The sequence below is a fragment of the Oncorhynchus tshawytscha genome, linkage group LG10 (genome assembly GCF_018296145.1).
Source record: "Oncorhynchus tshawytscha isolate Ot180627B linkage group LG10, Otsh_v2.0, whole genome shotgun sequence".
Taxonomy (NCBI): domain Eukaryota; kingdom Metazoa; phylum Chordata; class Actinopteri; order Salmoniformes; family Salmonidae; genus Oncorhynchus; species Oncorhynchus tshawytscha.
Window position 1 is genome coordinate 17095826 of NC_056438.1, and position 13607 is coordinate 17109432.

Genomic DNA, 13607 nt, shown 5'->3' on the forward strand with positions numbered 1-13607 from the left:
GCTGCTCTGTACCATCACTCATTCATATATCCTTATGTACATATTCTTTATACCCTTACACTGTGTATAAGACAGTAGTTTTTTGGAATTGTTAGTTAGATTACTTGTTCGTTATTACTGCATTGTCGGAACTAGAAGCACAAGCATTTCGCTACACTCGCATTAACATCTGCTAACCATGTGTATGTGACAAATAAAATTTGATTTGATTTGATTTGAGTATTGCCACTCCTTTTATGGTGAACAATGGGAAATAAAAACACAACACAAAACTTCACATAGTAATATAGTTTCCCTTTTTTAAATTTATTCCAAGGTGTGTGTCTTTAGCTTTGAAATGGATGGTGTGGAAGCAAGCTCTTGGACTGGGTGATAGAACAGAATAAAGTGAGGAGGAGAGGAGGGGCATAATAGAGAAGACAGATGAGGAAAATAAAGAATTCATTCACATGGGAGTTACAGATGCTGTCTCTGTCCCAAATGACACCCTCTTCCCTACGTAGTAAATTTGGTTACTTTGGATCAGGTCAAAAGTAGTGCACTACATAGGGAATAGGGTGCCATTTTGGACGAAGTCTGGGGCCTAACTATGGTTCACCATATCTCTTTACCTGATGTCCTGTCTCCCGCCCTCTCTCTCTCTTGCGCTCTGTCTCGTTCTCGCTCTCTCTCTCTCATTCTTGCTCTCTCTTTCTATTTAACACCTCTCTCTGTCTTTCTCTCTCAGACAACCGCAATACGAAGGGAGTGATGATAGAGGGTGGCAGAGGAGAGAGGTGACGTCCTGTCCTTCAAACAAAATGAGCTTTCCTGTCTGTAGGGTGACGGGTGACCAGTGGTTGACTAACTCTTATCCACAATGCATTACTCAGGTTGCTCTCTCTTGTTGGGCCTATTGGGGGGTCATCAGATCTACTGCATTCATTTAGGCTGCGTCCAAAATAATCCCTAAAATCACAGGCTAAATTTGATTATTGACAACTAATGTTAACATAACATTAATGGTTGACAACAGGTACTACGGTCTGTCTTTGTCTGTCTGAGTTGAAGGTGAGCTTGAGACTGCATGGCTTTCTTACACATAATATAACTCAACATGTATATCTTGGGTAGTTGGGATACCTACTTAATGACAACGTTATGAAAATGTTGGCACAACGTTACAAGTTTCTATGGAAAGGGAGGGGCATGTCTTCTGGGATAAGGGGTGCTATAAAGAAGTTGGGGTGTAAGGGGGGATTCAACCAATCAGATTGGACAGCATTTCCACTACAGTATAAACACAATATGCATCTGCAACAATACATAACCAACCAATCTTCTTCCACATTTTTGTAAGCCATTTTACCAAAACATATTTTAATATTCTGAGAGGAGGACAGGTGTAAATTCTTAGAAAAAAAGGTGATATCTGGAACCTAAAAGGGTTATTCAGCTGTCCCTATAGGAGAGCCCTTTGAAGAACCCTTTTTAGTTCCAGGTAGAACCCTTTTGGAACCCTTTTTCCTAAGAGTGTAGGGCCAGGGGCTGTGCTCCAATACTCTGCTACTGTTCAACCATTTTAGTATTTTTCTTTATTTCTGTTCTTCCTTTGTGATCTCTCTGTCCTGCTGATCATACTAAAGGTTAATGTGAAGCGGATTATCGTGTGACTGCAGGTATTCTGGCTCATCAGGCACTTGGTGCAGTACAGATGACAGTATGAATGAGAGAGGGATGACAGTTAAACAGTAAGATATCCAGACAGACCTAAACAGGACATGGTGAGTCTCTGAGTTTTGATTTGAGTAAAGCCTCCCACCGTCTCTTCCTCTCTGGGAAGTGTGGACAACATGGAGGAAGGTTTAAAATGAGGGAAACTTCAGATGACTGAGAGGAGGAGGATAGAGGGAGGACAAGTAAGGGGAAAGAGGAGAGGAGAAGGGAGAGGAGGGAAACAAGTCGCTCTCTCCATACAGGAGAGGGGGAAGATAAAGGGAGGAGAAAAGGAAGAGGAGGAGGAGGAGAGGGGGTTTACAAGTCGCTCTCTCCGTAGAGAGCGCTGGAGAAGGAGATGTAGTCGAGGGCTCCGGCTGGGCCGTCAGCTCCAATGTACCTGGTAATAGATATACATTACATTACTAGAGAGGTCTAATGTACCTGGTTATAGAGATACATTATATTCCTAGAGAGATCTAATGTACCTGGTCATAGAGATACATTATATTTCTAGAGGTCTAATGTACCTGGTTAAAGAGATACATTATATTACTAGAGAGGTCTAATGTACCTGGTCATAGAGATACATTATATTACTAGAGTGGCCTACGTCATAGCTGATTATGTTTTACGTTATGTTGCTAGGATGCCAATGTCCATTCTAGTGTTGTATGTAATTCTGTGTACCTGGTCATGCGGCTGATGCAGTACTCTGCCTGCTCTGGGGGCAGCTCCCTGCGTAGCTCATCAACCGTGATGTAGGACTGGAAGAGAAGAGGCGTATATTTATTTCATTTATTCCATTTGTATGTATTTATTTCATTTTACCAGGTTGTCCCACAGAAGTGCAAAGACCTCTTTCTCAAGGGAGACCTGGCCACATTACAATGTTCTAGGTCACCTTGTCTGAGGCCAGGATCTTGAAAGAGGCCATGACCTGATCGGCTGTGTCTGTCTCGGCTGTCTCGCGGGTCATGAAGTCGATAAAGGCCTGGAAGGTGACCACTCCAGTGTTGTTGGAATCCACCAGCGTCATGATGCGGGCAAACTCCACCTCACCCTATTGGACAGGACAACACATTAGAGTAAATTAGAACACCTCACCCAATTGGACAACACCTTAGAGTAGAGTAGAAAACGTTATTATCATTAAAGCTGCATTATGTGACTTCTTGAGCGACCTGACCAAATTCACATAGAAATGTGAGTTATAGATCTCCTTCTCAATTGAATGCAAGTCTAAGAAGTGGCAGATCTGTTCTATGTGCACCTTTTCTATGCTTCACGTTCTTAAGTTTCGTTTTTGCATCTTTTACTTTCGGTTTGGTACACCAGTTTCAAACAGCTGCAAATACAATAGTGTACGTTATTGAGAACATATTTCACAGCAGTTTATATGGTACAATGATTCTCTACACTTGCTTGTTTTGTCACATAAACTGAAATTAGGTGCACTATTGGAATTAGAATGGCGGAGCGATTTCTGCATATTGCACCTTTAAATTGTTTGTTATTAATTAAAGCATTACAAATATACAAAGGTCAATCAATATACAGCAAACACCACCTCACCCTACTGGTCAACAAGTTAGAATACATTACATCTTCATATCATTGTTGAGGAGAACATGTTTTGGAACATGTCTTGAATGGAAACTAATGTCATTTTATACTATAGCTGTATATAACCAGATAGACTAAAGTAATTTCATAAAAAGGGAGCACAGGTGGCTGGTGGCATCTAAATTGGGGAGGACAGGCTCATAATAATAGCTGGAGCAGAATAAATGGAATGGTATAAAACATATCAAACATACCATTCCATTGACTCCATTCCAGCCATTATTATGAGCTGTCCTCCCCTCACCAGCCTCCTGTGAAAGGGACCGTTGTATGTGAGGCTACTTCCTGTTGGTAGCTAGGCTACTCACCAGATCGTAACCCATGGAGATGAGACAGGCACGGAAGTCGTCTGGGTCCATCATGCCGTTTCTCTTCTGAGAGAGACAGAACCCAACCATCAGTGTTTATGATTGGACACTATGACCAACGTAATGATCCATTATGTGAACGCTACACGCTAGTGACACAGTAACACTCTGTGAGGAGGAGCCACAATGATGGCAAGAAGCCACTGAATATTCCAACATTCACACTTAAAACAACCACATTTCACAGTCATTGCAAGTAAAAACCTCTTCAAAATGGCCGCGATCTGCAAAATCAGAGCCAGGACGAGAGAAAAGACACATGTGAGGTCGAGAAAAGCAAGTCCAAGAACATGAAACTGTTTTAGTTTCATTACCCTGTCGAAGTGGTTGAAGGAGGCACGGAACTCGTTGAGCTGCTCCTGGCTGATGCCCTTGGCGTCGCGGGTCAAGATCTGGTTCTCCACCTCGTTGATGGTGCGGGCGATGGTGGTCAGGAGCTGCTCCCAGCCCACACGGATATGCTGCCGAGGTGAGGGGGGTGAGGGAGGAAGAGAGGGAGAGAAGAAGAGGAAGGGAGATGAAGGGGTTGGATAGTTGGTGAGCATCATAAATCTACACAGTTGGGGGTTAGTATGTGAGTGTCTGGGATGGTTGTAACATCTAGACTAAAGTAGCACAGGTGTGTATATTCATATGCATAGGGACCTTCTCCAGAGTAGTTTATATGGTGTCAAATATTTATGTTACTTGGGTTAGGTTCCTTTACATCAGGGCTCTCCAACCCTGTTCCTGGAAAGCTGCTGTCCAGTAGGTTTTCACTTCAACCCTAATCTAGTGCATCTGATTTGAATAATTAGCTACTTGATACACTGAATCAAGTTATAACTGGGTTTGGAGCGGAAACCTAAAGGCCGGGAGCTCTCCAGGAATAATAGTATACAATACTTAATACGACTTCCATGATGTATTTGGTTGTGTTGTGTAGTTGTCTAGTTGTCTAGCTGTGTGTTGTGTGTGTGTTTATTTGTCTGGTTGTGTGTTGTGTAGTTGTGTGTTGTGTAGTTGGTTGTGTTGTCTAGTTATGTGATGTGTAGTTGTGTGTGGTGTAGTTGGTTGTGTTGTCTAGTTGTGTGTTGTGTAGTTGTGTGTTGTGTAGTTGGTTGTGCTATGTAGTTGTGTGTTGTGTAATTGGTTGTGTTGTCTAGTTGTCTAGTTGTGTGTTGTGTAGTTGTGTGTTCTGTAGTTGGTTGTGTTGTGTTGTGTAGTTGTCTAGTTGTGTGTTGTGTGGTTGTGTTGTGTAGTTGTGTGTTGTGTAGTTGTGTGTTCTGGTACCTCCATGGTGTAGTTGGTGTGCTTGTTATCGAAGATGAGGGACTCCTGGCTGAGCTGGTGGTCTCCCTCCAGCTTGTCAATGTTACACTTGTAGTTGATAATGTTTTGTTCATACTGCTTCAGGCTGTTCATCTGTTCCTCTAGAGACCCAGCAATGTCCACAGACACATGACCAATCTCCTGTAGAGGGAAAGGGGAAGGAGGAGAGGGGAAGGAGGAGAGGGGAGAGGGGAGGGGGATGAGGGAAGGAAGAGAAGAGAAAGGGGATGAGGTAGAGGGGGAGAGGGGGAAAGAAAGGAGAGAAAGGAGAGAGAAACATGATGAGTGTTGAAGGTTTTGTGGTTGAGGTTTACAGTATGCAATAAAACAACACAACTTTATTCATTTCTTTAGTGAAATTAGCCCAGTGTCCATTAATGGCACATTTTGGAGGAGGTGGTGAACCCCTGCGTGTTTGGGGTTCGGGTTCTAGCTGTACTTGTACCTCCATCTTAGTCTGGATCCAGGGTCCGATAATGTTGGCCTGGGCAGCGAACTGGCGCCTCAGCCTCTCGTTGGCCTGCTGTCTGGCTACCTCCTCCTGCAGCATCTGGTCCCTGAGAGGAACAAGGTGCTTCACCTATGGAGGGAGACAGGGACATTGGTCGTCAAAACACTGGCAGAAATGAAATCGCGTTACTCTGTTACTCTAGAGACTAACCCATTGGCATGAAGCAACTTATATCTTCAATCTGGAGTGCACAGACCTAGCTAGGGAAAAATACATCATTCTCTTTTGGCTTCTCAGTGTGTTTTATTCACAGCCTTAGTGTAGGGGTTCACTCCTGACAGATTAATACTACTACTACTACTACTACTACTATTGCTACTACTACAACAATAACACTACTACTACAACTACTTCTACTACTATACTACTACTATTAGTACCACCACCACCACCACCACTACTACTACTACTACTACTACTACTTCTACTACTATACTACTACTATTAGTACCACCACCACCACTACTACTACTACTATACTACTACAATACCACTACTACTACTACTTCTGCTACTACTAATACCACTACTGCTATTACTACTACTACTACAACAATAACACTACTACGACTACTACTACTACTACTATTATTAATACCACCACCACCAGCACTACTACTACTGCTACTATTATACTACTACAATACCACTACTGCTACTATACTACTACAATAGTACTACTATACTACAGTAGTGTTGTACTCACCGTCTCCCACTTGTTGGTGATATCCTGGGGTGAGAGGTTGGTGTAGGGGTTGACTCCTGACAGCTTGATGCCGTAGGTCTGAGCGATCTTTACGATCTCACTCTGGATGCCCATGGTGGCCATGCGCTCCTTATCAGCCTCTGGCAGGGTGGCCTTGAACTGGTCATGGGCTGTGATCAGAGACTGGAGAGGAGAGGGGGATGAGAGGAATAGAAGAGGAGAAAAGGAGTGAGAATGGAGGGATACAGTGGGAAGTAGTGATAGAGAGAGAGAGGAGAGTCCATCACACCATTAATGTTACAGTACGTACTGTACGCACACACACACACACACACACACACACATACATGGATCTCCTCGGTGCTGTGGACGATGAACATGTCCTGCAGATCCTCCATGGCTCCATCCATCCAGTTGTTGAAGGGCGCCGCCCTCTTGGCGAACTCCAGGTACAGCTGGTCGATGGTCTCCCACAGTTTCTCCACCCGCTGGGAAACACATAATATTACTACTACTACTACTATAACTCCAGGTTTCTCCACACGCTGAGAAACACATAATATTACTACTACTACTACTACTATAACTCCAGGTTTCTCCACACGCTGAGAAACACATAATATTACTACTACTACTACTATAACTCCAGGTTTCTCCACCCGCTGGGAAACACATAATATTACTACTACTACTACTACTATAACTCCAGGTTTCTCCACCCGCTGGGAAACACATAATATTACTACTACTACTACTATAACTCCAGGTTTCTCCACACGCTGGGAAAGACCAGGACAAGATTTAACATCAGTACACAGTATGAAGCCATCACTACTACTACAACTGCTGCTACTACTAGTAACTTGACTAAGTAGTCCCAGTAATACATGTAATAGCTTGACATGAACCCCACTAGTTGTTACCACTAGTTGTTACCACTAGTTGTTACCACTAGTTGTTATCACTAGTTGTTATCACTAGTTGTTACCACTAGTTGCTACCACTAGTTGCTACCACTAGTTGTTACCACTAGTTGTTACCACTAGTTGTTATCACTAGTTGCTCTCACTAGTTTTTACCACTAGTTGTTACCACTAGTTGTTACCGCTAGTTGTTACCACTAGTTGTTACCACTAGTTGTTACCACTAGTTGTTATCACTAGTTGTTATCACTAGTTGTTATCACTAGTTGTTACCACTAGTTGTTATCACTAGTTGTTATCACTAGTTGTTATCACTAGTTGTTATCAGAAGGGCCACATGGTCAGAAAAACTCTTGGCTCATGGTGGCTCAATTGGTTGAGGGTTCAATTCCTGCTGGGATCACATTCTCCAACTAAAAGTGTATGTACCTTCTGTTCGGTAAGTTGCTTTTGATAAGAGTGTCTGCTAAGTGGCATAATCAATATGACTATAGTGTGTAGTGCAGAGAACCTCCTGTAGCCTCTTCTGGGTGAGGGTACCCAGGTTGTCCCACTGTGTGTGTGTGTGGGGTGTGTGAGTGAATGAGTGTGTGTGTGTGTGTGTGTGTGTGTGTGTGTGTGTGTGTGTGTGTGTGTGTGTGTGTGTGTGTGTGTGTGTGTGTGTGTGTGTGTGTGTACCTCCAGAGAGTCTCTTCTCTTCTGGGTGAGGGTACCCAGGTTGTCCCACTGGTCACAGATGCCCTGGCAGCGGGTGTTCACTGAGGACGCATCATGGTAGTCCAGCTCACTGGGAGAGGAACACACTGATCACTATCACATCATGGTAGTTCATCTCACTTGGAGAGGAACACACTGATCACTATCACATCATGGTAGTCCAGCTCACTGGGAGAGGAACACACTGATCACTATCACATCATGGTAGTTCATCTCACTTGGAGAGGAACACACTGATCACTATCACATCATGGTAGTTCATCTCACTGGGAGAGGCACACACTGATCACTATCACTGATCACATCATGGTAGTCCAGCTCACTGGGAGAGGAACACTCTGATCAGTATCACATCATGGTAGTTCATCTCACTGGGAGAGGAACATTCTGATCACTATCACGTCTTCTATTACACACTTCTATCCCTTTTTCTTTAACTTTACTACGTTTATCACTTCTTCATCCTCCGTTCTTCCACACCTCCCTCACATCATCCCTCCCTCCTCCCCTCCTTACTTGAGCTCCTGTGCGATAGCAGCGATCTGCTCCACTCTGTCCTGGTGGGCGGCCAGGTCAGACTCAAAGGCCTCGTGTTTCCTCATCAGAGCCCTGATCTCCATCAGAGAGGCCGACTCATAGTCCTTCATGGACAGCAGCTCCTCCTTACCTGGACACACACATGGACACGGACGTACACACACACACAGTTTATACTCCATCACAGAGGCCGACGCAGTTGTTCTCCCCTTCTCTCTTTCTCTCTCTATTTCCCCATCTAGCTCTCTCCATCTCTCTACCTCTCCTCTCCCCGTCCCCTCTCCATCTCTCTCTCTCCCTCTCTCTGTTATTACCTGAGGTCCAGGACTGGTGCAGGGAACACTTCTGTTTGAACTTCTCAGCCAGGTGGTCCAGTCTCTCCAGACGTCTGATCTCAGTAAGAAGCCACTCCTCATATCCCTTCTCCACCTGCTCCAGACCCTTCCAGGCATTGGCTATGTCCTGGGGGAGGAGAGGAGAGGAGAGAGAGAGGAGAGGAGAGGAGAGGAGAGGAGAGGAGAGGAGAGGAGAGGAGAGGAGAGGAGAGGAGAGGGAGAGGAGGAGAGGAGAGGAGAGGAGAGGAGAGGAGAGGAGAGGAGAGGAGAGAGGAGAGGAGAGGAGAGGAGAGGAGAGGAGAGGAGAGGAGAGGAGAGGAGAGGAGAGGAAGAACATGGGTGGTTAGTTGGCTGATAAGGCGTCATAACTAATGTCCTCTTTGTATTGATATTGTATTTATGTTCAAGTTGAAGTTTTTACCGGTATCCACATGTGAGTCAAATACATACAAATAAATACATACATAATAAAACACTTAAGTTCAAATCAATGCAATTCATGACAATATGTACATTTACGGGACTTGTTTTGTTGATGGATTTGCATAGGTAGGGCATGGTCAAATCTTTATCTCTCTTAGTCCTGGCCTGTGGAATGAAGAGCGGCTCTACCATACGTGGTTGACTCTACCTGGTGTTGTGAGGTTGGTGGAACAGTCAGATATCTGGGAGGTTATTCTCAAAACCACCACTGTAGATTAGCTGTGGTGTCCTGAGTAACCTGGGCTGAATGTGACGGTGCCAGGGCTACAGTGCCACGTGGACGTGATGTGTGACGTCACCTACCGAGACCATCTTTCCCTCGGAGGGCATGAAGGCGGGCCGGTTGCTCAGCCTCAGCTTGGTCTGCAGGGTGTTGAAGTTGATCTCCAGCTGACACTTCTCCTGGACGCGGGGCGGCTTGTGGACGCGGCGGTAGTCCCTGAAGTCCTCCAGCTTCTGCTGCATGGCTCTCATGTGATGCTCCGCCGTGCGGTTCTCCAGCCACGGGATGGTTTTGCGGATCCACTCCAGCAGCTAGGGAGAGGTCAGAGGTCAAAGAAGAGTTGGTCAGTTGGTTGGTTGAGTATTTACTTCAGATCACCGAGTTCACACATGTTGTACAGCTCATATATAACACTTTTAACACAACAGATATTTTGGATGTGTTTTTCTGCAGTGTGAACTAGGCCTTTGAGAGGTTACATCTCATACTGTTTATCATAAGAAGGTGCATAGCGATGCCTCTCTGGATGGGCTTTGGAAAGTAACATTAACTCTCACCTCACTGGCCAGCTTCTCATACTCCTCCATGAGTTTCTCATTCTCCTGGTTCACAGCCAGCACTTTACAGATCCTGTTAGCTGCTGTCTCAGCCTAAGACAGAGAGAGACAGAGACAGAAAGACAGAGACAGAGACAGAGAGAGAGAAAGAGAGAGAGAGCAAGAGAGCAAAAGAGCAAGAGAGAGAGAGAGTAATGGGGGTGGGAGACCGTGACAAGTTTAGACAGTCAGTAGTGGATCTTAGATCTTGCTGAATAAAATGTAGATGTTGTTACTTGTTTCTCCTATGGGACCAGCAGAGACAGTGGAAGGTGTGAGTTACCTGCTCAGCACCAGCGAAGGCGTGGTAGAAGCAGGATACGTAGGTCATGATGGCCTTCTCATCAGGCTTGGGGGTGTTCACAATGTCTGAGGGGTGACAGACAGGAAGAGCTCAGAGACATGAAATTAACTAAGACAATGCAACTCCAGCGAAATCACTGGGGAGCAGAGGAGGCTGGTGAAGGGAGGACAGCTCATAATAATGGCTGGAATGGACTTACTGGAATGGCTTCAAATCAAATCAAATTTTATTTGTCACATGTGCCGAATACAACAGGTGTAGGTAGACCTTACCGTGAAATGCTTACTTACAAGCCCTTAACCAACAATGCAGTTCAAGAAATAGAGTTAAGAAAATATTTACTAAATAAACTAAAGTAAAAAATGTAATAAAATGTAACACAATGAAATAACAATACCGAGGCTATATACAGGGGGTACCGGTACCGAGTCAATGTGCGGGGGTACAGGTTAGTCGAGGTAATTTGTACATGTAGATAGGGGTGAAGTGACTATGCATAGATAATAAACAGAGAATAGCAGCAGTGTAAAAACTGGGATGTCAATGTAAATACTCCGGGTGACATGGAAACCAGGTGTTTGATGTGTTTGAGACCATTCAATTAATTCCGTTCCAGTCATTACTGTGAGCCCGTCCTCCCCAGTTAAAGTGCCACCAGCCACCACTGCTGCAGAGAGTCGGCAGAGACGAATGCTAGGGTTGAACATTTCCTGAAACATTCCCAAAATTCCCTGGTTTGACAGAAAAAATGTACTCACCCTCAGCATCAAGCATCTTGGGGATGTCCAGGTACTTCTCAGCCACCTCGAAGGCAGTGTTGAGGTTACCAATGGGGTCATCCTGTTAGGGACAGACACACAGACAGAGAAAGAGGTTTACACATAGAGAGAAAGATATAGGTCAGGGGTTGTTGGTTTAATTCCCACTGGGGCCACCCATACAAAACATATGCACATGCATGAAAGTGCCCGCTAAATGGCATATATTATATATATATGACTTATAGATCATAAGAGTTCTACAGAAAACAAGATAAAGGGTAATAGATGTATAGAGAAATGATAGAAAATAGTAAGAGGCTATGACTGGTGTTGACCCTAGTGGACTCTAAGAGGGGATGGGACTGGTGTTGACCCTAGTGGACTCTAAGAGGAGAAGGGACTGGTGTTGACCCTAGTGGACTCTAAGATGGAAGGGACTGGTGTTGACCCTAGTGGACTCTAAGAGGGAAGGGACTGGTGTTGACCCTAGTGGACTCTAAGAGGAGAAGGGACTGGTGTTGACCCTAGTGGACTCTAAGAGGGAAGGGACTGGTGTTGACCCTAGTGGACTCTAAGAGGGAAGGGACTGGTGTTGACCCTAGTGGACTCTAAGATGGAAGGGACTGGTGTTGACCCTAGTGGACTCTAAGAGGGAAGGGACTGGTGTTGACCCTAGTGGACTCTAAGATGGAAGGGACTGGTGTTGACCTAGTGGACTCTAAGAGGGAAGGGACTGGTGTTGACCCTAGTGGACTCTAAGAGGGAAGGGACTGGTGTTGACCCTAGTGGACTCTAAGAGGGAAGGGACTGGTGTTGACCCTAGTGGACTCTAAGAGGGAAGGGACTGGTGTTGACCCTAGTGGACTCTAAGAGGGAAGGGACTGGTGTTGACCCTAGTGGACTCTAAGAGGGAAGGGACTGGTGTTGACCCTAGTGGACTCTAAGAGGGAAGGGACTGGTGTTGACCCTAGTGGACTCTAAGAGGGGATGGGACTGGTGTTGACCCTAGTGGACTCTAAGAGGGAAGGGACTGGTGTTGACCCTAGTGGACTCTAAGAGGGAAGGGACTGGTGTTGACCCTAGTGGACTCTAAGAGGAGAAAGGACTGGTGTTGACCCTAGTGGACTCTAAGAAGGGGAGGGGGGCACCTTTTTCAGTTTGGAGTAGTCAATGAGGTCAGGTCTGTGTCTGTGGATCAGGGCACACAGTGCCAGGCCATCTTTCCAACTGAATCAGTCACCCAATGGAGGAGAGGAGAGGAGGCGAGGAGGACCCAAAGGGAGGGAGGGAAGAAGGAGGGATGAGGAGAAAATATATAATGGAGAGAGAGATGAGAGGAGAACAATGAGCAAGAGGAGAAGACAGAATACAAGAGAGGAGAGGAAAAGCATTAGGACAAGGAAAACGTTGGAGGTAAAGTTTAAAGCAAGTGAAAGATCAAAGTAAGACAGAGATGACCACAGGGTGGCGCCCAGTGCTTGCCTGATGTGGAAGTTCTGCACGTTAACGTTCCTGTAGGGGGCAGTCTTCCTCTGGCACCATAGAAGAAGACCCTCTTTAGCAGAGGTCTCTGCATGGGGGGAGAAAGAGGAGAGACAGGGGAGAGAGGGGGAGGCAGGGGGTGAGAGTGTTATCCTAAAGGAGGAGGCTAAATATGTTCCAGTAACCCTGTGCTGTGAAGGTGTCGAGCTTAGTGACCTGTGTGTGTTTGTGTGCGCGTGTGTGTGCGCGTGTGTGTGTGTGTGTGTGTGTGTGTGTGTGTGTGTGTGTGTGTGTGTGTGTGTGTGTGTGTGTGTGTGTGTGTATGTGTGTGTGTGTGTGTGTGTGTGTGGAGCATTTGCAAAGTGTGTATGTAGCTGAGGCTTGAATAATATTTGAGTAATATGAATGTGTTAACAGTGTGTATTAGACTGAGAGTAGGCTATACAGTAGCCAAGTGGTTCTGCTATAAGAGTCATGTTATTTAGAGTGTGCCACATGTACAAAGTGTCTACACCGTGAGCCTATGACACCTTTATGAATGTGTGTGTAATTCATGTGTTGATATGTTAGTGGCAGGCATATGTATAATGTTGTATAGTGCATGGGTAAAGAGTGGACAGAACACACGTTGGGTTATTTTGAACCCAGCCAGTTGGGTTACTGAGCTATGATCCACCGGGTCAGATTTTTTTTTAAACGGGAGGTGTGGCTTAGTAGGGGCGTGTCTTTCAGATAGTTATTTTTGACCACCCATTAGAGTAAATGTCATTCTGGTTCATCTGTTCTGTTGTATTGCCAACATATGTTGAAAGCCATAATCTGAAAACCATGTCCCTACTAAACCACACCTCCAGTCTTCTGATTTGACCTGGTGGATTATAGTTCAATAACCCAACATTAACAACCCATCTTGAAGAAAGCAACAACTGTCCAATATTTACCCAAATTGTGTTGCTTTTAACCCAGCATTTTTAAAGTGTGTATAGTCCCAATGTTAATGAATAGCGTATGAAAAGACAGTGCTACTGT

At 45.1% G+C, this 13607-nt stretch overlaps 1 protein-coding gene across 2 annotated transcripts in view; it reads right to left on the minus strand.

The window, feature by feature from the left end:
* Positions 1 to 273: 273 nt before the first annotated feature.
* LOC112259856 (alpha-actinin-3-like) overlaps positions 274 to 13607 on the minus strand; it is a 39595-nt gene continuing 26261 nt past the window's right edge. The window contains exons 5-23 of one of the 2 annotated variants that reach the window (XM_042328247.1): positions 12579 to 12666; positions 12245 to 12323; positions 11094 to 11175; positions 10315 to 10400; positions 9993 to 10085; positions 9516 to 9746; positions 8709 to 8856; positions 8374 to 8524; positions 7819 to 7927; positions 6565 to 6705; positions 6218 to 6400; positions 5446 to 5580; positions 4962 to 5141; positions 4004 to 4150; positions 3630 to 3695; positions 2600 to 2758; positions 2386 to 2462; positions 2013 to 2095; positions 274 to 1967 (exon numbers count right to left, since the gene is read on the minus strand). In XM_042328247.1, coding sequence (XP_042184181.1) covers positions 2014 to 2095; positions 2386 to 2462; positions 2600 to 2758; positions 3630 to 3695; positions 4004 to 4150; positions 4962 to 5141; positions 5446 to 5580; positions 6218 to 6400; positions 6565 to 6705; positions 7819 to 7927; positions 8374 to 8524; positions 8709 to 8856; positions 9516 to 9746; positions 9993 to 10085; positions 10315 to 10400; positions 11094 to 11175; positions 12245 to 12323; positions 12579 to 12666 — 2237 coding nt within the window. In that variant the 3' untranslated portion in view covers positions 274 to 1967; position 2013. Of the gene's footprint in view, positions 2096 to 2385; positions 2463 to 2599; positions 2759 to 3629; positions 3696 to 4003; positions 4151 to 4961; positions 5142 to 5445; positions 5581 to 6217; positions 6401 to 6564; positions 6706 to 7818; positions 7928 to 8373; positions 8525 to 8708; positions 8857 to 9515; positions 9747 to 9992; positions 10086 to 10314; positions 10401 to 11093; positions 11176 to 12244; positions 12324 to 12578; positions 12667 to 13607 lie in introns of both variants that reach the window. The other variant, XM_042328246.1, reaches the window with a different exon arrangement.